The sequence below is a fragment of the Dermacentor silvarum genome, chromosome 9, assembly GCF_013339745.2.
Source record: "Dermacentor silvarum isolate Dsil-2018 chromosome 9, BIME_Dsil_1.4, whole genome shotgun sequence".
Classification (NCBI taxonomy): domain Eukaryota; kingdom Metazoa; phylum Arthropoda; class Arachnida; order Ixodida; family Ixodidae; genus Dermacentor; species Dermacentor silvarum.
The window spans coordinates 156,854,603-156,882,171 of record NC_051162.1 but is presented as its reverse complement, the minus strand read 5'-3'; the positions used below and the strand labels follow the sequence as shown (position 1 = coordinate 156,882,171).

Here is a 27,569-nt window from a genome sequence, read left to right as displayed (position 1 = left end):
CCATGGTTTGAGATAGTGTATCTACTATAGAGGTGCATCCGTGCAAAGTTTTACGCTTGAAGTACGAGTGGGGGCAACACAAAAAGCTAGCAAAAATAGGTGTTTTTGATGCCGAAACTGCTAAAAAAAGCCGCCACTACTACTCGTCGGAAGTGACACCTCACCTAAAGCACGTGACTCTTCAGCAGCACCTGCGAGATTAGGGAGCACCCATTGGCTGTCCACAGCACACTGAAAAATCCCGGAGGCAACGGAATGGGACTTAAGTCATATCCACTAGCCACCGTGTGCACACGTGGTCGGCTATTTCGAGACCGATGGCTCTAAAATAAAACAACTAGCAGCTCTGCAGCTTTGCCATAATTAATTCGATAGCATCTACTACTGATTTATAACCAGTTTAGCTTAAGTGAAATTTCATTGTAGTTAGACAGCTTTAGCATACCACTGTTGCTGGCCAGCCCAGCCATTTGTCAGCTCTGAACGTAATACACAGTAGCGTTATGCTAAAATTGTCTAGCAGAGGGCAATCTACAAGTTTTTGCACCATACGTTAGCACCGGTAGAATGCAATCATTGTACACTTTTCTTTTCAAAGACAGTGGTAAGCTCCAAGTCAGGATTTGGCAATGCCTGCCGTAAGCACTCCAGAGCATTTTTGTTCTTCTGTAAACTTCCTTCTCATGACCAGGGTCCCCTGTGAGTAATTTCCCGAGATAAACGTACTCTTGCACAGATTTTAGACGTTGACTCGCAATCTTGGTTTCTCGATTTCTTGCCAGGTTATTTCTTCTGCATAATAATCTTTAACCCTACTCTTACACTTTCTCGGCTAAGGTCCTCAGTTATCGGCTGCAATTCATCTCCAGCATTCCTGAGCAGGACAACCGTTACCTTATTACAGTTAACTTCCGATAATTGGAACCTGACGGGACCGACGAAACTGATCGAATTATCCAGTGGGTCGGACAAAACGCAGAGAAAAACTGCAAAACGCCGTTGAGTCACTTGGCAGCACTTGCCTTTAAAGTTAGCTTTGCCTCAATATAGACGTGCTTTGCAGTGAAGCAGCTCAAGCTAGGATAGGGGCGACTGTTACGGGACATGCCAAGTGTTCCTTAATTTGCACACGCACATGCACCGTCTGCAATCACAATGCGAGCACCGAGATGCCCAATAAGTTTACCGACAGGCATTCCTAGTTTTAGAAAGTCCCTCGCTATTTTGTTCGCTTTAAATGCCCTCTCAACTTTCGGAGTTTTTCTTTTTTAGCTTACCGTCATCCTTTTCGCTAGCTTCTCCAAAACATAGATGGTTTTTCTCTTCTCGGTGCACGATGTGCGTATAATTAAGAAACGCCTACTAGGTCTTGTTAACGGTCTCATATACGAGACACGCATGGCGGGCGAAACGAGGACTCAAATTGCCACAGCAACGTCAGAAACAGCTCTAAATGGCTGCCTGTATGCTTAATAGGCGTCTAGGGGATCGTCTTATGATCGGAGATAGCGTGTGCGTGCCTGTATAATTAATAAACGGGAACTATGTCCCGTGACAATGGCCCCTTTCGATTCTTGATATGCTTCACACGCATTTAAGTATGATTCGCCGCATAACCCCAGTGCGTTGCGGCGAAGCTGACCAGTCAAGTTTAAATTATCTGGTGAAGGCCAATTTTGAGATTGAACTAACGAAACTTTGGGCTCACAGAAATGTATGGGCGTGGGCCGGAACCTTCAGTCGTGATCAAATTAACCGAAAAATTGAATTGATCTGAGTCCAAAACCGGACGTATACTCTGTTGTACTTTCACGCAGTTTTTCTCTTGTATGCAATGACATCTGTTTCCTTAATCTAAAACGTCAGGCATGAGCCGTGCATCATCATGCAACTATGAAGCAAAGACAGTATTCACAACCTTCGACAGCTCGCATCTAGCCAGCTTCATGGGTGCTTGCAAGCTTTTTCCATTTTACACAATAAGTTTCCCAATGAACTTCGCGATGCATAGACATAGTAGCCTCATCAAGCCTTATTTGTCACCACTTGCAGTTTTATTGTCGGTGACAGTTACTGTACAGTTCTAAAACCATGGCATGATGACAGATAATGAGCTTGTCTTCATAAAAGGTCTTCTCCTGGCATACCAACTTTAAGAAAGTGTGTGCCCTGTTTAAACCAATGTTGAACCCTTTGACTGTCAATTTCTTTCATCAAATGCAGTCCCCCCAGAGTCGATCTTTTTAATTTCTCATCTAAAATATTTGGGCTGACATATTTCGAAAAAAAAACGTTTACCGCAATTTATTCAGTGATCATAAAGTGGCAAAAATACTTTCCTTGCGTAAACATGCATTGTTTATTCATGAATGCAGATGAGATTTCATAAATACTTATAATAATAAACCAGTAGATGCACTGAAATAGATGTGTTCCGATTCGGAACTTGGGCAGAAATGTGCATCAGAGGAATCGGCGCGCACACCCATAGCGTAATGGAACCATGTAATAGAGCTAATAACCCCCATCAGTATTTTTTTCATGATTTTATTAACACTGCGTGCCCAGCACATTCCCGACACCAAAGGGTTTCCCACACACTATGCCAAACTGCTCGTGTACTTCGATTTCGGTGCACGTTACGAACCCCACGTTATGTTACGAACTACAAATTTCATTTGTAGTTCTACATCAGCACTCGTGTATGTCTTTGCCATTCTTACAGCGAAGCTGTATACCTCTACCAGCCAAGTAAATTTTCGTGTCGGCGTAAGCAAAAAACGCCAGGCTAAAAATTGAATACCAACAGCATATCTCCTTTGAAATCAGGCATACAGCATACAGCTCAGCACTTCGTTTTCAAAATAAAAACCACAAAACAAGCATCAAAACCACATGATGGATGATAAGGCGCGTGTGAACAATGGGAAGACCTTCCAATGCGTTCCGCTAAAGATTAGGTTTGCAGCTGCTTCGATAGGGGTTGACGTCACTCAAAACCCTCTTGAAACTAGTGTCTCTGGTTTCACTCTTTGTAGAGCCACGTGTGTAAATTCAAGTGACGTCACAATGGGTAATTGTTGTGGGTGTCGTTTACAGCTTCGCTGTCCAACCACCATCACAGCGTTGATTAGAGCCACAGTTTTTTTTTGTGTCCTTGTTTTTTCAAGTGCGCGGCTTAAAGAAATCATGAATTATCAACTAGCCCATCGGTACCTGTTAAGCAACGCCACTGCAGCACGTGTAATAGCCCGTGTTACTTGGAGATGTTTAACCTGCTAAATCAAGAGTTCCACACCGTACAAGGCATGACAAATAAAGGGAAAATGAGACATCCACCTCGAACTGCGAGGCTTTTTTTTCTTTCGAGGAACCCGTATGGGTTTCATTTGTAGCAGTTGCTACGATTGGGTGGATGTTTCATTTTCCTTTTAATTACTTCTCTCCACCTAGCGGGTTACCGCTGAACTATTATGTCAAACACTTGCCTTTGCTTCGACTTGTTGACAAATTCGACTTCGCCCGGCCATCTGCTAGCCGCATGGTTAGCTCAGATGGTAGAGCGGCTGCCCCAGTAAGGCGGTGGTCCCGGATTCGAGTCCCCGACCAGGACGAAGTTTTATTGCGATAGCAATTATATGGACACTCAAAAGCAGATTTCTGCCATCGGCGTCGCCGTGAGGTTCCGTATGTCGAGGAATCCGTGTAGGTTTCCTTTGTAGCAATTGCTACAATTGGGTGGGTGTCTCATTTTCGCTTTAATTACTTCTCTCCACCTAGCGGGTTTCCGCTGAACTATTATATGAAAGGCATGACAAAGCTTGTCGTTTTCTCTGCCAGGCCTGCGATATTGTCGACGTTTTTGATAGAAGAGCGCACAGCTGCAATCGGAAAAACATACACGTTGCATTGCATGTGACTATATATATATATATATATATATATATATATATATCGGCAATATGAGCGTGTTTCCAAAATGCAGAGTAATGCAATTCATTCAGCACTTGTGTGGCTTGAAATTATTTCGCAAGTGTGCACATGTTCGAGCACTCATTGTGAACTGTCCTTCAGGATGTTTGCTACTCATTGTGTACCTGTGATCAGCCAAAGTAAGAGTGTTTGAAAGATATCAGAGAGTGCGAAATTGACTAGCACGAGAAAGGACACCAGCCACGTGCCTTCGTCGTAGCTTTTAATTTTGTGCTCGTATCTTTCAAGCATGTACCAGTTTGTCCGTTAATGCACAATAATGAACTACATGTATAAATAATTTCCATTGGTGTAGTTTATTAAGGCAGAAGCCTTAGATCTATGGCTCACGGGTCGAATATTTGACCGTCTGGAAAATTCAATGGCACCAAAATGGATGGTGCCACCATTCCGCATGGTGCCACCAACAAAGGTTGTGCTTAATTAAGGCAATCGAACCCACAATCTTTAGTGGAAGTCACACCCACGACCTTTGCTCTTGTTTAAGACAAACTTAATTATTGCACAGGTATTAGGGTAGAGTTAATTGAGGCACTCTAACCCACGACCTTTGGTGACAAAAAACAAGTAATAGGAAGTAAACACGCATTCGAATGAGAATATCAAGTAATTTAATCAATTGTCTCGTGAGTGCGCAGGCTTTCGACTTAATCCTCTTCGGCGTATGCTAAAGCGACTGTCAACTTTATTAACAATATAGGTGTTTAGCTATGATGCTAGCAGTTTTGTTTGCTTGTTTCGTAGGAGGGGGAGAGCTTTATGTTTTTCATGTTGTTATTCCTTAAAGTAGGATTCGGATTTTCTTCTTTTTTTCTTTCTGAGTTGTTTGTTGTCATGATGTATATATTATACTGTACTGTTTCTTTTTGCTTTCTTTTTTTCTTAATATTTCTGTTTTTTAAGCTGAATTGCTTATGGAATGCGCTACTGCTTTGCTGATACTCGTGCAGAGAAGAAGTGCTGGGCTGTCGCTGCCCACAAGAAGAGTGCTTGGTCTTGGCTGGCACACCTGGGTTTTTCTTGGTGCTTCATGATCTAAAGAAATCGCACGCACCATTTCGTCCCCACATCTTGCGGACAGTGACAGACCAGAAACGCTTCTTCTTCGCTATCTTTACTTGTCCACTTTTATGACTTTATTGTAATATAGAAATCCCAACAACGTATTTGACTGTGAGAAGACTACGCACTCGTGAGGGCTCATATGAAGACGCTTGTGAAGACTACACTTGTGTAACTATAATGAAAATTATTGATCAGTTCTTCTTTTGAGTATTTAACCTTTCTCTCTCTCTCTATCTCTCTCTCTATTCCTTCCCCAGCAATTGAAGTCGCGCATTGCTGCTAGGGCTGTGCGCAATATGAACCCAGATGTCGAGATTTTGCCGCACTGCAACCGAGTTGGCCCGGACACCGAGCATGTCTACACGGACGACTTCTTCAAGTCCCTCAATGGAGTGGCCAACGCACTCGACAACCTTGATTCGCGTGAGTTTTTGGCCCTTTTCCATCTCGCTTACACCTGAAGGAAACTTCGAAGCTTGGCCATTGAAGCTGGTTTGCTGTATCGTCATTTCTTCTCGCTCTTTTAAGACGATTAGCATTCTTAGCATACTTTCACCCCATTGGCATTCTTCTGCTGTTTGCTATCTAGAACTAGAAATGTTGCTGTTGCTAACGAAACGAAGAAGGAAATTACGTATCCGATGAAACTGAGAATGCGCGTTCTTCTAACTATGAAAATTACAGTTTAATGCCTGAAAAATATGCCTATGCAATCTAACCGTAGTTCATTCGAAGTCGGATATGCTGAACTCCAATTCTACAGTGCCCGTGGGACAAAACTGGCTGTGTGTCGAAGGGTGCATTTAAAGAGGCTTTCTTTGTGGAGTTCGCGAATCGGCGGTGAGGGAAATCTCAGTACGAACACTGCACATTGTAAACGAAGATGTCTTCAGCAGCCATACGATGTGTCACTACGTTGCTTGAATGGTACACCTATTAACATTGACAGTCAGCATGAGATGGGCTATGCTGGAATTACAGTGGAACCCGGTTGGTACGATCCCATTTCATAGGATTTCTTGGCACCAACGAAAACGCAAAAAAACGACCCAATAAACGTACGCTTATTTTTTACTGTTTAATACGTTCCCAGAAATCACTCTTTCGGCACCAGCATTCAGTATATCGCCAAAGTGCGAACGTGTGATTCGTTTTCCAACCGCTAAATCCCATGTAAACAGGAAAAGGAGGGAGGCACCCGCGATCGACAGCAGTAGGCGCCCGCAACGGCAGCTTTCCCGCAATACTCGCCTGCCCGTGTTACGTGAAAATGCCACCGAACACTCGGTTTCCTATTCCTATACCAGCAAATCTCCTCGCGGGTCATCGCATGTCGCCATTCGCAGTTATCGCCGCCAACTAATTGCAATAGGCATCTTCACTTAACCATTTCACAGCACGCACGGGTAGTGTAGGAAAGCGTAATGAATGCTTTTGATAGACAATAACCCAAACACGCTGCCATGTCCTGCCGGAGGCAGTGCGAACTAAGCATCGTGTTGGCTCTACTGGTAACGTGGCATCGTGTTCCAATGCTGCCCACCAGCTCGATTGTGCAACAAATTTTAACAAAATTTTAATCGATTCTTGGTCTCAGTTTAGTGACACGTTCAAACAAAGTTGACAACATCGTGCTTTGTTGTGGTTTGAAGGCGTCGGACCTTATTTTTAATACAAAGATAATCGCAAGTTGAAAACATCCTGTCAGTCCTTCTATAAGGGGAGAGGCGTGTCGTGAGCACAATTCTATTTAATCTTTATTCTTCGAGTTATAGTGCAGAAAGCTTGTACAAATATGTAATGTTATGCGCTCATTTCGAATATAACGTCCATTTTTGTTAATCTCCTCGGGTTAAAATTTTATACAAGCTTCTTTTAATTATCTTCCGCCAAAAGTTCAAAAAATTTCTTCCTTACATATCGCTAAATAGGGTATGAATGACCTCTGTATGATTCATAGAAGGCAATAAGACCAGCCTTATTGTTCTGCCTTACCAAGAAGACGAGTTGCGAGGTATTGAATTTGAGAAATAGTGCTTTTTCTGGTGACTAACTTCGAAGTCCCGCCACTCTTGTTCTAGGTAAGGCAGAGCAATAATGTTGGTCTTACTGCATTCCTTGAATCATACAGAGGTCATTGATAACCTATTTAGCGATATCTAAGGAATGCATATGTTGCAAATCTTTGCGGAAGATAATTAAACGAAGATTGCGTAAGGTTTGAACCGAAGGAGATAAACAAAAATGGACCTCATATTCTAAATAAGCACATAACATTACAAATATGTACAAGTTTTCAGCACTACACCTCAATGAATAGTTTTTTTTTAATTTTTGGTCTAAGACCCACCTCCCCCCTTGGAGTTCCTCTATGATAGGTCAGGCTATTTGTAATTCTTTCCACCATCTAGGGAAATTTGCGAGCTTGTTGCAAAAGAAAATCTAGTAGAACCCATCTCACGACGTATGTCGGCGTTACTGCGACTAGCGTTGAAGCACTGTGTTGACACACTGTAATGCAACCGCCAAAACGCACCATGTGTAAACCTTCTCAGGAGCCGGGATGCTCTCGCGCGCTTCGCTTCGGAAATGCGGCGCCATCACGGCAGTGAAGTCTCCACGTGGTGCATTTGTGAATAGATATTCAGACAATCTTGTCTGAATATTTGACGCGGGATTGGCTCCGCCTACCAGCCGAGAAATTTATGTATTTTTTTGTAATTGAAGAGCAGCGCATACGCAATGGCACCATTCCCAATGACCCAAGTTGACGTCAAAGAGGTTCATTGAAACGGAACATACCTTGTGGCACATACCTTGTGGTACATAGCCAGTGGCGCATACCCGATGACCCAAGTTTGGGGTAAAGAGCTTCACCGAAGTGTTGCACACAAGTAGTGGCACACGCCACTAACACAGGTTGGCGTGAAACGGTTTAACTGAAGAGCAGCACACATGCAGTGTCACATACCCGTGCCCCAAGTTGGCCCGACGATTGGTTTCGAACCCGGTTGTCTCATCACAGCTGTGCGACGATCTAACCACTACACCATGGACTACCAAGGGGCCCAACTTGGCAGGAAACTGGTTAGAGACATTGTCAGGCTGGCTATACAGCCCGAAGAAAGTAAGTGCGAGAAGTACCATAATAATGCTAATAGCATTAAATGTCGCAGGGGTGCAGCAATGCGTGACGCGACATTATCTCGCCGGCCATTAATTTCGAATGCTGCAGTCGTTGCCACTTGCCGTCAGAAAAACGAGGGGCATCCTCGAGACTTTTTCACTACACTAAGTGCATCACAACAGCTGAGTTTGTTCCTCCATTTCATATTTTCAGTAAAAAAGGGTAGCCAGGGACAAGCAAACACAACGACAACTACAGTCGAACCCGGATCTATCGAATCTGAGGGGGATCACAAAAAAGTTCGGTATACTATATAGGTAATTCGATATATAAAATAAAAACTGCATACAAAAATTTTCAAGTGGATTTTACTGCTGTTCATTATGCATAACACTTCCTTCTATGTGGATTCAATATATTCGGGTTCGACTGTATTCAGGTTCAAACACCAAGACATATGAGCATCTGGTTACCGAACATGGCCAAGGACATGGCATGCTGATATTTTGTGAATTCATGCATCGCTCCCACCTGTTGTGTACACTGCAGTCCAGTTTTTAATTGAACACATGAGCACAGAGCACAGCCGAAATTTATCCTCTGGCAAGTTTCCAACCAATCGACTTTGCAGCATACAACCTGTAGTTGATGGCAACGCTTTACACACCGCTGTACAGTGCACTGACAATAGCATCAGCTAGCACCAGCAGAACGAGATCCGCACATTAGAGCTTCTCTTTTAGCAGTGGACGACGCTGTGCATGGAGGAAATAACAGAAGTGAACCATGCCCGTGTCGCAGGCACCTACGTGGACATCCGGTGTGTCCAGCACGGTAAGCCGCTGCTGGAGTCGGGGACCCTGGGTACCAAGGGCAACGTCCAGGTGGTGGTTCCCCACCTGTCCGAGTCGTACTCGTCGTCACATGACCCTCCCGACGAGAAGTCCATCCCCATGTGCACTCTTAAGCACTTTCCCAATGCCATCGAGCACACATTGCAGGTTCGTGTTCACACCCTGCTCATATTGAGTAGTTAGTTTACTACGCCGGTAACTATGTGAAACGCTTAACGAACCCTAAAGAAAAACATTAAGTCAGTTTAGATGGATAAAATTAGTATTCTTGAAGAACCCTGTCTTCATTGACTCGGTGTTAATATGTTGATTATTACAGCAGAAAAGGAAGGTCAAAGTTCCATATTTTGAAGTTCGTGCCGACACACTAGTGCCGGAACTTCGCGTGTGACGTCATGGATTTCAGAGTATTGTATCGGCTATCGTGGCTCCGTAAAAGTTTTTAAAACCTCCACAGTTAAGTCTTTGGCTGTTTTAGAATGAGATGTAATTCCATCTCATCTGATAAAAATTTCCTAAGGCTGAGAAGACTGCGTCAAAATCATGGCATCAGGGCAAGCTGGTGCAGAAACTTCAATGCAGTACGTGTCACCTCTTGCATTTCATTTTTGTGTACTCTTTAGCTTGCATTGCCTCCTCTCAATATAAGTGTGGCATTTTCGGAGTGCTGGAACTCTAATTTACTAACACCTAACCTAATTTACTAACACAGCTGAAATTATGTTTCTCGTTAGTGTCCTTCTTAAAAGCTAACTTGCAACAAAGTCTTACAGTGGCTCAATTGGTTATATATGAGTACTGGTATATATACCATCAAAGCAATCCAGCTGTTGCATATGTCATTATGCTGTACACACTGTATAAAAGGAAGTCCTTCCAGACAGTTCCTGCTTCAGGACTTTGTAATGTAGTACTGCAAAAAATGTAAAGAGTCGATTTCCGTTAATTCGATTCCGGCCAATTCGATCTTTAGGTTATTTCGATCCCAGCGAAAGGTCCCGGCCGGCGCACATACATTTCTATGGGCCCAAACGTTTTATTACCAGCGGAGCTGTTTAAGCAGGTCATAATGTGTGCCGCCTGCCACTGCGTTGCCTAGCAACCACCTCGCGGAGCGTTGCGTGCCATGCTTGGGAGACAGAAAGAGAAAATGAGAGCGAGAGAGAGTGCACGCGTCGCGCACTACGCTCGAGAGAGATAAAGAGAAAATGAGAGCGAGAAAGAGAGAGAAACCAATTCTAGCAACACCAACGACGCAACGCGCAGAGGTGCTGCCGACGCCATCCGCGCTTCTCTGTTTCCCCGCATTAGCGCTGAACGCTGGCGGTGCCCGTGACTGCAGCAGGCGCCCTGGCGGCAGCTCGGCCGAGTTCCCGCCAGCTTCGCGCTACTGCGCATGCGCCGTGACGTCATCCCGGCGAGTCGTCTGCTGCGCCCCGTCCGTACACTGCGCATAGCTTTCGCCCCACTTCCCTTACCTGTGCTCTGACTGCACGTGCTTCGCGAGGCGTTCCCCGATGCCCCGGACCACGAGGAAATTCGTATAGACTTCGTATAACTTAGCATCACTTGGCATTACTTCGTATAACTTAGCATCACTTGGCATTACTTCGTATAACTTAGCATCACTTCGCATAGCCAGGACCAGCTAGGAGCCGATCAGCTCCGCTGTTCTAGCCTTGCGCCACCAGTGCAAGCTAACCCAATTTTTTAGCTATTTCAATCCTACAATTGCCCTTCGCCGGATAATTGGAACTTGATCAGTCAGCATGCACCCACTCCACCCCTACAGTGACCCCAATAGCAGCCCCTTTAATGGCAGCGTCCGTATTGGCAGTGCTTAGGGGTAAGTGAATGCGCTGAACACGTCAGCTCCCATCGAAAAACACCAGTTTTCGGCCTGGGCAGAGAAGATTTTCAAGCAATGACGGTAGCTCACAATATCTGATTACAGCTACTTAGCTCATTCTAATGCGCATTTCTTTTCAAAAAATTTTGGCTGAAAATTGACTTCGCAGAGCAACCGAGCAGCAAAGTTTACTTTAGAAAATTCTCCTTCATTGGACAACACGTATTAGACCCCTGCCCATTTTTCTTGCTAAAAAATCTAGTGTGCGTTTTACTTCGTTTAGGAGCTTTAATGTCATTCCTATGTTAGTTTTTTTAGACACATATAATGTGGGCGCGCGTTTGATTTGGGAGTGTGTTAGAATCGTGCTAGCACTGCCACTTGAATCAGGGTTGTGTTTTGGCTGTCTATTTCTGCATCTTGTTTAATTCGACCCGCTGGATAACTCGATCATTTTCGTCGGTCCTGTCAGGGTCGAATTACCAGACATCGACTGTACTTGTTCTATTTTGTTTTGTTTTTCTGCGCTATATGAATAATAATCTTCAAACTTCAGTAGACATATTTATCTTTACAGTGGGCCCGTGATGAATTTGAGGGCCTGTTCAAGCAGATGCCTGAAAATGCACACAAGTACCTGGAGTGAGTATCTTCTGACGCACGTGTGGTTGATTTTTACACCTTAAGGAGAAACGGATGCTTTAGCTTGGAACCAACCTCAATTTGCCTAATTCAAGTAAATGTTAAACGCACAAATGCTCTTGCAAGGCAACTGCTGGGCCAACTTGAATTTCATTTGTTGTATTTCGAGAGAGAAAGTTATATTCTGGCAACTCTTGGAAGCAGAATTTTGACTTAGGACCGATAAAAGTAGGATCATGTTCGATAAAGTTGATTAGGATCAGATCGATTGCGACAGGTTAATAACGACCGATAAAGGTTTGTAAAAGTCAGATCGAGTCTAATAAGGCTGATAACTGGTTGGTAAGGGTCAGATGTAGTTCGATAAGGATGTAGACAATTTGCAATTTATGCCATATATATTTGAGAAATGTTCTGATCCTAATCAACTTTATCGAACATGATCCTACTCTTATCAACCCTTATCGGTCCATATCGTCCTTAACAGATTTGCTCCGACCTTATAAGCCCTTATCTCTCTTTTCCACCTAATCCATCTGCGTCGAACCATTATCCACCATGATCAGACCCACGTGACCCCTCATCAATCCTTATCATCTTTATCAACTCATTCACTGATTATCTGTCTGTGCTGCGCGACGTCAAGCGCATGAGCCCTCAGAGATGGGTGGCATTTCGGTCGGTGAAAGAATTCCCCAACAGAAGTCGCTCCCGAAACCACCGAAACGCATCGGAGATATGGCATGTCAGGCATTAAATTTTGGCAAGAGCGGCATTTTTCTATGTCTGCTATGTTGCAAGTCAGGTGTACATGTTATTAACCATCACCATCACCAAATATTTCAAGAAAGCCTTCATACAAACTGTTATCCTTTGACTGCCGGCAGTCCAAGTTTGGACTGCCGGTACAACACATTCATATGGTTCAAATATGTTCACCTTCTGCAAACGTGGCTGTTTAGCCCAGTGGGTAAGACACTCGACTTTTACGCGTGGCGTCGTAAATTCGAAACTCACCACCGCCAATGCTTTAAATGCGACGCATTTCTTGGCGACATTTGCCACATTGACAGTATCTATCTAGCCATCTAGCCACCTACGTTTTGGTGCTCTCATGGTCGTTTCGTTAACTTGGTAGGCTCCCCGCACACTGCTTCGCATAACATCGATTCCCACGAAGCGCGATATCTGCCGCCTTTTTTTCATTCCAATTTATTCAGTTATTTTCAACCTTAATTCTTTTATAACGATGTGTCTTACGTGATGGATGGACTGGTATGGCTGCCCTTGTTGCCTACCCACTTCTATGCTTACAAATGCTTACGCATATAAAAGTTTCACTCGTTGGTCTCGGACCATATCTTGGCAGTCGGTGAAAGGACATGAGAGGGTTCCTTGCTTCGAGCAAGTTTCTGCAGACAAGTTTCTGAAGTAGGCAGAATCGGCAACGCTGAATAGTCGCTGACGAAGTCAATGTGATCTGAAAACAGTCTGTTGCTTGTAAATATCTGCTGAATTAAATTTGCCGCTGCTTATGTGTTGCTTCTAAAAACCCTATCACTATTAATAAAGTGCGTATGAATCCCACAAAAAGGTGTGTACTCAAGGTGAACATTTAAAAAATACGTGCTAGCCCCCCCTCTCTCCCGCTGAATTCGTTATGGTGTGTGCAGTATATTTACAAATTTTAAAGTTCACAGGTCGGTAAGTATGCACATGTTAGCGTGTCACCCAATGTTTTGTTCAACGAACTGTCATTGGTGTTTGTGTTGGACCCTTTTCAATTTGTTGGCTGTTTGCCAGAGATCCCGCATTTGTGGAGAAGACGTTAAAACTCCCAGGTGACCAACCAGTAAGAATTGCGGCTTTTTTTCTATTCCTTTGATCTTCTTGTAAAATATTGCCAGTCATTTGTTTTTTCAAATTGGACTGGTCACCAGCCATTTAGGCTATTGGTCCAGATATCTCAGTATTAACTTTTCCTAACCATGTAATAAGGTTTCCTTTTGACTGGTTGATTGATTATGTGATTGTTTAGGTAGTTCAGCTACTTTAGATGGGTCATACCTGCAGAGGTGACTAGGACGCAAGCACGCAGCTATGTTCTCTTTTACATTCAATACGACCGGGAGTCGGAAACCTGTGCCAATTGCGCCATTTTGATACTCGAGCAAATTGCTGCGCCAACTTGCACTGAAAGCCAAAAAATCACCAAATTTACGCTACGCTGTGCCAGAACAGCTTTAGCAGCTTTGGATTTAGCAGGCCTCAGTGAAATATCGAGTGCGTGGTGCAAGGTGTTGTACCGTTAGTGTCGGAGCTTTCCTATACTGGCCGCCAGTGGACACGAACAGCCATACCCAAATGATGTCACGGGATTCCAGTTCCAATGACTTTACACCAAATTAGGCCCCCTGAATAAAACTAAAGATAGGGACTTTTATTCATCTTGCCGCCCAAGCCGGCGAGGGAGGTCAGGCGAGAAGGTCAGGAACTTACCTAGGCCTTCTTGCCTAGGTAAGTTCTTCTTGTTGGTGGAACGGAGTCGCGTAGTTGTGCTGATGCTGTTCCCGCAGAAACGCACGCCGGTGTCTGTGTGCTGCCGGCTGTACCTCTTGTTTCCTTCATTTTTTCTTTCTTTTGACTTGCATCGGCTCCATGACCGTTGCTCTGCATTTCGGTGCGCAGCCCACGATCGCGGTAATCGCAAATCATGATATTGCGTCGATCGCAATTGCTGCACAGTGCGACCACCGCGGTAATAAAGTGCAAATTGCGAGGGCTAGCTGTGAAGCAGAGGGGAGTCTCGCAAAACGAGAGGCCAAGGGAGAAGTGTCGCACCCTTTAGCTCATTCAGGGGGCTTACACCCAATCACTCTTATGTGAACTCCAGATGTCGAATGTTTCTATAGTGAATCTAGTAAGTGGTAAAGCGAAGTCAGTCACGTGCGGAATCTTAGTTTGAGCTAGTTAGGGCTGTCACATTACTTAAGGAGATTTCTTTGAATAAACCACTGTGGTGTTCACTAAGCCTAGCTTCTTCACAACTTCTGTTGTAAAACACCCCCAGTCACTTCATCAGCACCTAATACGAAAAATAGTATGAAAAATTCAGTCAGGCTTCTCTTCGATACTTCTTTAATGATTCAGAATGCAACGATTTGTGACTGTTACCAGACTTAATAAAATAATCCTGTAAATGATTATTTGCATGATTCAGACTGCTCCCCTAATAATATGGACTGCTCCAAAATCAGAATTTGTGTGCTCCTATCTGCTTCAAGATAAAATTTTATTTCCTCCGAAAATTGCTACAAAATGACTTTGGGCATTCCCTAGACTGTACGAATATTGGGTGGGACGCTAGTACTGAAACCACGTTCTTTACATTTTATCGCTATTAATAAAACTCGACATTCCTGTTAAATTGTTTAACTGATTTCAAGTATGTAATTACTTTTGGTGCAGTCGGTTAGTTCATCAGGAATTAACATTTCACACCTGGTGTTTGAGGCCACCATGGAAATAAGAAATGTAATCTGAAATTATTTCTAAGTCATGGGTAGGTAGCCTAAGATACAAAATGAACTTTTGGAAGCCGCTTTTTTGTTGTTGGTATCCGTCCTTCACTAGCTATTTACGATGAATGGAAATTAAGCCTTCAAAATGTGGCGTGAGTGTAGCATAATTTGTAAATTGAAAACAAGGAAAAAATCGAATACTTTTTTCTTACTCTTACGGATATCTAACCATGCCTTAGAAACTAGCCTTTCTTGTGGTGCCATTTTATTCCCCGTGGGGTTCAAAACAGTGGAAGTGAAGTGTGAATTATCTTAGCAACTAATCGACCTGTACCGAACCTAATCATATACAGTACACTTCCATTTTTTGGAGTCTGGTTAATTCTATTGTTCGGTAAATGTGATCCCGACCAAAAGTACTGGCTGGCGCCCATGTATTTCGATCGCCCCAATAATTCGAACTTGACCAGTAAGCGCGCACATGCCTGACCCCAATGGTGACCCCTATAGTGACCTCGATAGCGAACCCTTTAGTGCCAGCGTCTGTCCCGCGCGAGCTTAGGGGACAGTGAATGCGTTGAACACACGTCATATCTCGTCGAAAACGCCCATTTTCAGCCCGCCCTATGAAGATTTTCAAGCAATAACTGTAGCTCACAATGTCTGATTACGTTATTTACCTGATTCTAACGCGCGCCTTTATTTTTTTTAAAGAAAATTGGGCCGGAAATTGCCTGTGCAGTGTAATCAGGCACGAAACCTGAATTGCCTTTGCAACGGTTGTATGCTTTGGCGCACAACACTGCCGCGCTGCGGCGGAGCTCACATCAAAAACAATGTGGCAAAGCTGACTTTAGGAATCCGTCTGCCTTGGTGCAGCAGTTTTGCTTGCTAAAATATTGAGTGCGTGTTAGATTTCTACTTTGTTTAGGAGCTTCAATGTTTTTCTGCTTTGAACACACAGAATGTGGGCGCGCGTTTCTTACGGGGCGTATCAGAATAGGACAAATACTCCCTACTGAATCTGTGGTGTGTTTGGCGTTTTTTCTGCGTCTTGTTAATTCGACCTGCTGGATTATTCAATCAATTTATTCGGTCCCGTCAAGGGCAAATTAATGGAAGTTGACCGTATTAACCAGTGCAACAAACTTCACACGAATGTAAAGCAAAAAAAATATTTAAGCCCGATGTAAAGTGAAAAAAAAGAACTAGTGAACAGTGTCAATACCAGTGTTCTGCTTCCTCTACATGTTACGCAACCAATATTGCTGAGTCACCGCCTCCTAATGGACCCACCCAGTGCGCTGCCTCTAGCAGTGCAAAGAACTGGAAGGTTATGTATGCATGGTGCCAGCAAAATTGATGTTCAGAGTCTTCACCCTGCTTGCTTTGCCATGCTGAGTGGTATTCAGAAATATTTCTATAAAAGAACACAGGAGGACAGAGCAGCAATGACGGTTTTATATTGTGGCTTGCTTCGGCTCTTCTGCTGTTTTCAAGGCACAAACGGGACAGACAAATAGACTAGAGAGTACACTATTCACATTGTAGTACTTGTAGTGTTTCTATTCTACAAATATTAACTATTTGGTAAATGCATATAGTAATCGCAATTGCTTGTATTGTATTACTAGCAACAGTTTGCGCTGTATTGCTAATCACTATGTATATTGAACCAATCACTAGCCATTTAGGCTATTAGTCCAGATATCTCTGTGTGACTCTTTCCTAATGAGTAATTTTGTTTGTTTGTTTGTTTGTTTGTTTGTTTGTTTGTTTGTTTGTTTGTTTGTACATACTACAGTGCAATGAACGCTATAGCAGGAATGGGTTAACGGAGGGAAATATACACAGCAAAATAACATACAGCGTTGAGGATGACGATACATCTTGGAGGGCGGATACAAAGTTTCGCGATGGGGATGAGCGAATAGACCCAGGTAAGAAATTCCAGTCTTCTATGAAAAGAAGAAAAAAAGCTGAATTTAGACATGTTAGTGCGTTCAAAGTAGGGAATCAAGTTTAAGTTGTGATGCCATCTTGTCGATGACTCTGGTGCGAGATTAGTAGTTTTTTGAAAGTCTAACTGAATAGTTGACAATGGTGTGCAAGAAATTTAATCGATTCTATGCAGCGACCGGAATAGAGCGGAGGTAAATTCAAGGAACGAAGTGTAGAAGAGGGTGAAAAGTCGCGATCATGACGGTGACATGTAAATCCTCAAGCTTTTGTTCTGAATTTCTTCTAGCCTGTTCATCTCACAATGCTTATAAGGGTCCCCAACGACAAATGCTTAGTCAGTAACAGGCCGGATTAGCTATTTATAGAAAAGTAACTTAGTAGCTTTTGGAGAGTTGGATAGCTTACGACGTAGGTAACCTAATTTTTTAGTGCTTTGTTACATTTGTAATCAATGTGTTTATTCCATGACATGTTATGTGTAAAAAGGACACCGAGATACTTATACTCAGATACCCTACCTACAGCACGGTTATTGATGGAGTAAGAAAAAGGAAGAGAAGATTTGTTGCAGAATGACATTGGGACGGTTTTATGAAAATAATGTTCATTTGCCAGCTGTTGCACCAACCTCACGAACCAGCAAATGACTCCTGGAGGCGATAATGATCATCAAAACAGTTCATCACTTCCTGTGAAAGGCATGTATCGGCATAAAGACAAATGCTAAATGAGATGTTAACAGGCAAATCATTTATGTAGGTTAAGAAAAGCGGTGGCCAAAGAGCGGAGCCTTAGGACACTCCATATGTCACATCAATAGCAGTACAGTCGGTCGAGCTGTGAGAGGTGAACTAGGAGCGAAATGTAAGAAAGCATGAAATCTGGTTAACTGGTTGAAGATTATTTGGTTCAGCGTTAAGTTTAGCAAGGAATATAGAATGGAATACTGTGTCAAATGCTTTCGCGAAATCTATAAAAATAGTGTCAGCCTGGTTGCCAACGTCAACGTTGAGGAAAATGTCATGCGTAAACTCAAATAACTGCATTGTACTAATGCCCCGCGTAAACCCATGCTTTTTGTTAGACAGTAGATTACGTGACTCCAGAAAAAGCACGATCTGCTTAAGAATTATATGTTCCAACATTTTGCACTCGATGAAATCAGTCTATAGTTCGACAAAGACAGCTTATCACCGGATTTATAAAGAATCAGCACTTTAGCTCATTTGAATGAGGAAATAACAGTGGGAGACGATAAAGACGTGTTGAATACGACCGTCAGATACCTTTATGACCGCAAGGAAGAGCGAATCAAGAACGCATTGTGTATCCATTCCGTGCCGGTGAGTTTCTTGGTATCCAAGTTGAGTATAATGATAAGAATACCTTCATTGTTTGTCAATGTCACTGATTGCTTCAAAACAAACTATAGACTTCCACCACGGCGCTACGTCACAAAAATGCGGTGGCGCTGTCGTCGGGATTCAGTTTCGCAGGCACTGGGTTTCGCGGGTGGTTGTGCGGTTCCATGTGTGAGGTCTTTATTATATGATCTTACAACGAAGGAAATGCAGTATGTCGACGTGCTGAGTTGCGTCGAAATACGCAAGAGGCTAAAGTTTTCATAGGTTTCCTGTCGATGAAAACCGTCGCAAGCAATGAGCCGCCACGGTAAAAAGCGAAAGTTGGATTCTCATGCCAGATCATCCATTGCGCACAAAACATTTCGTAACCGTTAAGCTTCTCTTTTATTTTCAGTGGCGTGCATGAGCCAGCCTATGATCTTAGGATCGTTATTAGGCGCGTCATTACAATTTCATGCCGCACTGTGCGGAAAGCTAGATTAGGATTAGCCTCGAACGTAGGTCGAGCGAGATGATGCCTCTCAAAGCACGTCACATTCAAATTTATTTTCATCTCAAAGAATTGCGCCACTTGCAGTGTAGATATCATATCATACGTTCACATATGCAGGCTGCACAGGCACAGCTGCGTTAATTCGCAGTATGGATGTCATAAACGCCCTAAACGTGTCAATTAAATTTACAGTGCGAAATAAAATGTTCAGGGTTAGTGCAGAGTTGGAGTGATCGGACGGCCGCGGCCAACAGCTCAGATTGCGCGGTCCTACACAGCCGGCGTCGCCGTCGGGACGGTACCTTGCTGCTCCCATCACCGAGGCGATCGCTTCTGTCGCCGCGCACGGCGACGTAGAAATCGGCTACAGATTGTTTTTAACATGAAATAGTTGTTAATAGAAAAAATATCTCGAATTTGCGCGTGCTTCGTAAAGCAGCGCCTAGTACTATATATACCACAGGCGCGATCGGAAGCAACGATCCGACGGCATTTCTGAAACCCAAGCACCGGCCGTCTCAGCGAGGCGGCACGGCTGGCTTGCAAGTATACTACGTTTCGTTTGCTAATCGTACCAAAGACACCGTTTGCTATTCGTTTTCTATTCGCACCAATTCATTTAAGCCCACGTTAATCGCGTTGTCGAAGATAAGTTCACTATGATGAGCTGCAGGCCAGATCGCAAGCGCTGTCGGCCGTCACTGCAGCGGTCAGCGAGCTAGGCCTATACCGTCTCGTTCGGTGGGGGCGAGATGCAAGAACGTTTCCCTGGGTACACGTTAAAGAACATCAGGTAGTGTGCTTCATAATGAAATCGTGGTTTCAGCACCCTCCACCCCCTTCCCATTCCATTCAAAAACAAAAAAGTGCCATCCTCGCGTGCAAGCGGAGCGGCGAAAGTGGGCGGAGCCTATGCGACGTCGCTATAGGGGCTAAAATATATCGACGGTGCCTACCACTGTTTACAAACATGGTGTAAGTCTATATTAGTGAAAGAAGGAACGAAGTTGTTATCGGGCAATAAACACAGACTGAAAATACTTGTTGAAAGCATCTGATATTACTGATGGATCACTGATGACGTCATTATCAATTTTGAATGAAGTGGGTCAAGAACCGTGAGGTAAAATAGAAGACCAAAATTTACAGGGGTTAGTTCTTAACAGATCAGGCACTTGAACGCGAAAAAAAGAATTACTTGACCATTTGCAGTTTAAAGATTAGGTTCATTCTTTGCCTCGTGAAATCTGTTCAGGGTTATGGGATCGTTGGTTCGTTAAAAAGGTCTAAGTCTACGGACACGACGAGATAAATCGAAGATGTCGCAAGTGATCTAGGGAAGGTTAGCATTACTTTTCTTAGTTATGACGGGCGCAAATCATTGGATACATGACTTGACAAGATCCTCAAAGTAATTAACAAGACAATTTATATCCCATCTGTCTGACAGAGCACAAAACGGATCGAAATGATCGGCTAAAAGATCACTAATAGTATTGTCATCTGCACGAGTGAAGTCAGGAAAACTAGTGAACGTATAGGATGATTTGGCAGTTGGACAAGACAGCGATAACTTAACGCCTTTAAAATCGAAGAGTCTCTCAATTACCTCACAAGAGAAGTCCTTCTCTGCTAGATCAGCTCTAAAAAAACTAAGAGGATGGCATTTAACCTACTTGCACTAGAAACATCTTGAGTGAGCCCAAAGGAAAAGGAAACACTTATGCATTGCAAATTGCTACGTTGCACTAAACGCACGCCTGTTACATTTAGTGATGGCCAATGGAATTATTTAATAAAGTCTTTCTTCGTTAACTGATTTGCACCATCTTTGCACTGGCTGTAGCGATATTGTTATTTTGTAGTGACGGCGAAGAGTCAAACACAGCTCAGAGCAATGTGCGTGTAATATGTCCAACCAACTTGCCCAACAAAATATTTTTGCTGGGGTACTTCTCGTTTGAGCGCCTCACAAGTTGCACAGCGTTGTCAGGTAAAAGAGCAAATCAATTTCTATAACTCTGTCATCACTCACACATGTGCACACTTGTGAAACTTTTCAACCTCCTTTTTTTCTTTTTTTCTTTGTCATATGTGCGCACCATTTCTGTCCACCGTAGCGTTTCTCAGCATATTACCCGGCGCTGGTGCTGGGAAATCTGGCGCTGCTGCCCTGCGGTATGCGTAGGAACGCCGGTATATTGTGACTTCGGATTGGCATAGTTCTTAGAGATCCAGGACGCCTTGAAGACGCGCCTGGCTAGCACCGTTCCGTCTGTCCCAATGACTTGTTCCCTAAAACGACATAAAACAGGGGTTTTAACTTTATTTTTACACAATAATATGTTTTGTTTACTTATGAGGACTTCTGATTGCATGTAAAATTATATGAAACATAAAAACTACTAGTGGGCCTCTGAAGTTGGAGAACAGACAAGATTCTCGCTAGCTTTGGTACAGTTTGTCGTCTGTTATTGCTTTTCTTAGCTTGATTGTGCATTGTAGGCGAGTAAACTTTATTGAAAGATGTAATATGGGTGAATGAAAACCTATTATGGAGATTTTACTTTAAGAACGCATTATTTGTGCAGCCATATCCGCGATTTCGATGAAGCCTCATACAACCCCAGCCAACACAAGCCTCGCACACCCATATACCGTCATTCCAATGACGACACAGCGCTCTTTAGAAAACTCCCATAGATGGTGGCGCCAGATTCCCTCTAGGTAATATAGTGAGAAAGTCTATGCGGTATGCTCTCTTGTTAGCACTAATTCGCAATATCAGTGATTATTGTCAACTGCAGTGTTTTGAGTAATGTGTGAAAAAGTAGAAAGTCAGCTAAATTGTGCTTTTGGGAAACTCACTGCGCAGGCAGAGGTGTTCACGAACGTGAAGCAGCAGCTTGTGGATGAGCGACCCACATCTTTTGCTGACTGCGTGGCCTGGGCCAGACTGCACTTCGAAAGCCAGTACAGTAACCAGATCCGGCAGTTGCTCCACAACTTTCCCAGAGACTACGTAAGGCCCCCTGCCTCTTGTTTTTACAGTGGACCAGTTGCGATGACTCAATGCCTATGGCGTACTGCTTACTGAGCACACGGTCACAAGTTCAATCCTGGGCCATGGGGACCGCATTTTGATAAGGCCGAAAGGAAATTGCATATTTACTTGATTCTAGGCCGACAGTGTTTTTTTTCTTTCTACGTCAGTCGGAAACTCATAGGTCGGATTATGTTTGAGGGTTTAATTACAAGCTGTTGTGGCGTCGTAGAAGAGCGCCCGTCTCGGCTGCGGGTTAGGTTCCCACCGCCGCCGGGCACCCACTGGTTCAAATGGGTACAAGCGTACACCGGCCTGGCGTTCGGCTTCCTTCAGGGGTGATAGGCTTGGGAAAGGAGCCTGCGCCCTGAATTCCCGTCGAAACCCTCGTGAGGACAGAAAAAAGTGATGCCTGGGCCGCTCCTATGGCAGCCATTTCCCATGTGGCGCCCCAAGCACCTATTGAAGTGGGGGCACCTTCGGGTTGAGGTCAAACACCCCTTTCCAAGCGTTGAGGTCCCATAATGGCCGAGCACCAGGCCAGGAGCGCGCTTGTACCTATTTTAGTGGTAGGTACCCGGCGGCAGCACTTGCCTCCCACCGCCGCGGCGAATGCTCGTCTACAAGGCCGTCTGTGGTTGGACAAGAGGCGCCCAGAGACAAGTCCTGAAATCTCTAGTGGGCCCTCTTTCGAGATGTGAGCCCCCACAACAGCCAAGCGCCAGGCCAGGGGACATCTCTCCCCATTAGAAAACCGGTGGGTTCCCGGCGGCACCGGGATTTGCACTCGGTACCTACCGCATACGAGGCGGATGCTCTACCGCTAGGCCATCGCTGCGGCCGGTGTAGCTATTTTCTAGCTAGAAAAATAGCATGCCATTGACACCAATGTCTGAACGCAGTACTGTAGCCGTTACTATCTGCCGCTGCAACTGCCCACTAATACAGCTTACTGTAACGGTGCGCTGTTTTGACCACATTGAACACACGCATGCATACATACATACATACATACATACATACATACATACATACATACATACATACATACATGCATGCATGCATGCATGCATACATACATACATACATACATACATACATACACACACACACACACACACACACACACACACACACACACACACACACACACACACACACACACACACACACACACACACACACACACACACACACACACCACACACACACACACACACACACAACACCACACACACACACACCACACACACACACACACACACACACACACACACACACACACACACACACACACACACCACACACACACACACACACACACACACACACACCCACACACACACACACACACACACACCACACCCACACACACACACACACACACACACACACACACACAACACACACACACACACACACACACACACACACACACCACACACACACACACCACACACACACACCACACACACACCACACACACACACACACACACACACACACACACACACACACACACACACACACACACACACCACACACACACACACCACACACACACACACACACACACACCACACACACACACACACACACACACACACACACACACACACACACACACACACACACACACACACACACACACACACACACACACCACACACACACACACACACCACACACACCACATACACACATACACACACACATACATACATACATACATACTACATACATACATACATACATACATACATACATCTTTATTTTCAAGCCTCAAGGGCTTGAAAGGCCTTGCCTGACAGATAGTAATCGACCACTATTCACTTATTAAATTAAGTGTAGCATAGATTAAGATGTAACAATACTGTCGTAAAGAAAAGAAACATCAATGTATGATGTCGAACCTGTTCCAAAAGCTATAATAATCATCAGCTGACGCACATTTCAGTAATGTTTTGCGCTCAAACTTTGATTTCACATCAAAACTGCAAGGGGGTAGCAGATTGAAGATATTGTTACGGGGAAAAGGAATAAGAAATGTATTTACAGTGTATTTACAAGACTGGCAGCGGCTGACAAGATCATAGTAAGCACGCGAAGTCCCGAGCTTCGTCTTCTTCAAGTGCTCTCAAAACGTCTTCTTCATCGCTCTGTCACATGACCCCCGGCGGCTGAAGCACCGACCCGGTGCTGGTTAGGAGGCGTTGGACTGATACGGCTTAAGACGCGCGACGTGGACTACGTCGGAACGAGGCTGAGCCACGGTGGGGTCAAGAGGGGCGATTTCGTAGGTGACGTCGGTTACTTGACGCAAGACGCGGTAAGGACCAGAGTAGCGTGAAAGCAACTTCTCCGAGAGGGCAACGCGTCGCGACGGAGACCAAAGGAGAACCAGGGCGCCCGGTGTGTAGTGGGCGTCACGATGGCGGGTGTCATATAAGCGCCGCTGATTTTCCTGCGAGTCCACAAGTCGAAGTCGGGCAATATGGCGTGCCTCTTGTGCCTGGATGATGGCGTCCCGGGCGTACTCTGATGTGAAATACAGGCTATCAGGCAGGAGGGTGTCGAAAGGTAGCGTAGGGTCGCGGCCAAACAAGAGAAAGAATGGAGAGAAGCCTGCGGTATCGTGGCGAGAAGAATTGTAGGCAAAGGTAACGAATGGTAATGCAACGTCCCAGTCGCGATGGTCAGCGGAGACATACATGGATAGCATCTCAGTGAGGGTCCGGTTGAGACGCTCGGTTAGACCATTCGTTTGTGGATGGTAAGCAGTAGCAAGTTTGTGTTTAGTCGCGCACGAGTGTAGAATGTCATTAACAACTTTCGAAAGAAAGTAGCGGCCTCGGTCGGTAAGGAGCTGTCGAGGGGTACCGTGGTGAAGGATGACGTTTTCTAGTATAAAATCGGCGACATCGGTTGCACAGCTTGTCGGAAGAGCCCGTGTGATTGCGTATCGGGTGGCGTAATCTGTTGCTACAGCAATCCACTTATTTCCCGAAACAGACGTAGGAAAAGGGCCTAAAAGATCAACGCCTACACGAAAGAATGGTTCTGAAGGCACGTCAAGTGGTTGAAGGCGGCCAGCAGGGAGCGTGGTCGGCTTTTTTCGTCGTTGACAAAGGTCACACGCAGCGACATAACGGCAGACGTCACGGTAAAGACCAGGCCAAAAAAAGCGCCGACGAACGCGGTCGTAAGTCCGTGACACGCCAAGGTGACCGGCAGTCGGCACATCATGAAGCTGGGCGAGAACAGTCCGGCGCAGATGCGAAGGGACAACTAAGAGTCGGTCAGGGCCGTCAGGGCGCATGTTACAGCGGTACAAGACGCCATCATGGAGTTCAAACATTCGAAGGGAAGGGTCGGGCGTCGTTGAAGTCAGCCGTTGAATAAGGTCTTTTAAGAAGTCGTCCTGGCGTTGTTCCGCTCCGATATCGTCAAAAGCACTCAAAGAGAGAACGGTGACAGGAATGCCGGCCATAGAAACGTCAGGTGGGTCGACAGGATGGCGCGACAAGCAGTCCGCATCTTGGTGTAACCGGCCTGTCTTGTATACAACTGAGTAGTTGTATTCTTGAAGGCGCAGAGCCCATCGGCTAAGGCGCCCAGAAGGATCTTTCAGAGATGAAAGCCAACACAGAGCATGGTGGTCAGTAATGACTGTGAATTGCCGGCCGTACAAATAGGGGCGGAATTTTCCCACTGCCCAAACGAGAGCCAGACACTCGCGCTCAGTGATGGAATATTTGCGCTCAGCAGGGGAAAGAAGGCGGCTGGCGTAAGCAATAACACGGTCTTGTCCTTGTTGTTTCTGGGCCAGGATAGCTCCAATACCATGGCCGCTGGCATCGGCACGGACTTCTGTTGGAGCTGACGCGTCAAAATGAGCGAGAATGGGAGGGGAAGTAAGCAGCCGGATCAGCTCAGTGAAAGCACGAGCTTGCTCACAGCCCCAAATGAAGGCAGCGTCTTTCTTGAGGAGCTGAGTAAGAGGGCGTGCAACGTCCGCAAAATTGCGGACAAACCGACGAAAGTAGGAGCAGAGGCCCAAGAAGCTGCGAACGTCCTTGGCGCACGTGGGCACGGGAAAGTCGTTCACTGCCCGGATTTTATCTTGATCAGGACGGACACCCGAAGAATCGACGAGATGTCCGAGCACAGAAATTTCACGGCGACCGAAGTGGCATTTGGACGAATTGAGTTGTAGCCCCGCCCGACGAAAAACAGATAGGACCGTCGATAGGCGTTCGAGGTGCGTCGCAAAAGTGGGAGAAAAAACGATCACATCGTCCAAGTAACAGAGGCAGATGGACCACTTGAAACCGTGTAGGAGGGCGTCCATCATTCTTTCAAATGTGGCTGGGGCATTACATAATCCGAAAGGCATGACTTTGAACTGATAGAGGCCGTCGGGAGTAATAAAAGCCGTTTTCTCACGGTCCATGTCATCGACGGCAATTTGCCAGTACCCGGAGCGAAGGTCTATGGACGAAAAATATTGTGCTCCATGGAGGCAATCAAGGGCATCGTCAATGCGTGGTAGCGGATAGACGTCCTTCTTCGTTACCTTGTTTAGGTGCCGATAATCTACGCAAAATCGCCAACTGTTGTCCTTTTTCTTAACTAGGACAACAGGGGATGTCCATGGGCTACAAGAAGGTTCAATGATGTTACGAGAAAGCATCTTATCAACATCGTGTTGGATGATGTCTCGCTCGGTAGCAGAGACGCGGTAGGGTCGCCGATGGATTGGGCTCGCATCCCCGGTGTTAATGCGATGTTTCACAACAGATGTTTGTCCGAGAGGACGGTCTCCAAGGTCGAATAAGTCCCAGTACGAGGCAAGGAGGCAACGTAGTTCATTGGCACACTGGGGCGGAAGGTCGGGCGCGATCATTTTCATTAGGGCATTCAAGTCTGAAGGGGCAGGAGGCACAGCAAGAGTTGCACACGAGGAGTCGTCAGCATTTAAACCCGAAATCTGGTAGTCTTCGGCCGGCGTGATTTGCGCAAGTGATATGCCGCGCGGGAGAACTTGTGCACTAAGTCCAAAGTTCACTAGCGGAAGACAGGACGTGTTGTCCGTAATGGTAATGACGGTGTGAGGAAATGCGACGTTATGCGAGAGCAGGACATCCGGATTAGGAGATACGATGTAGTCCCCGTCTGGAATGGGCGGAACGGGTGAAACACCTATGTAGGTAACGGCAAGGTGAGGGAGGCGAATATGCTCTGTGGAACATAGCCGGATCGGAGCACTATCGGGGGGATCAATAGCAACAGGTAGAGCGAGTTGCACAGCACCAGCAGAACAGTCTATCAAGGCGGAATGGGCTGAGAGAAAGTCAAGTCCCAGGATTAGGTCGTGAGGGCAGTGTTCTAGGACATAGAATAAAACAGAAGTATGATGATCGGCGACACTCACACGAGCTGGACACATGCCAATAACGGCCGGCGTTCCCCCGTCGGCGACTCGGAGCACAGGCGACGGGGCAGGAGTGAGGACTTTCTTGAGACGATGGCGAAGCTGAGCACCCATGACAGATACGTGCGCGCCAGTGTCAATCAGAGCCGTAACAGGTACACCATCCACGTTCACTTTGATGAGGTTCCGATTTGTAGGCAGGGTCAGAAGAGGATTTTGGCG

The 27,569-nt window shown here is 45.2% G+C and overlaps 1 protein-coding gene across 1 annotated transcript in view; it reads left to right on the top strand.

Moving 5' to 3' along the window:
- Positions 1–27,569, top strand: part of LOC119464564 (ubiquitin-like modifier-activating enzyme 1) — a 68,336-nt gene that overhangs the window by 33,459 nt on the left and 7,308 nt on the right. Inside the window, exons 14-18 of the mRNA XM_049655462.1 lie at positions 5,316–5,481; positions 8,987–9,186; positions 11,466–11,530; positions 13,334–13,382; positions 21,746–21,892. Of these exons, the coding sequence (XP_049511419.1) occupies positions 5,316–5,481; positions 8,987–9,186; positions 11,466–11,530; positions 13,334–13,382; positions 21,746–21,892 (627 nt within the window). The remainder of the gene's footprint in view (positions 1–5,315; positions 5,482–8,986; positions 9,187–11,465; positions 11,531–13,333; positions 13,383–21,745; positions 21,893–27,569) is intronic.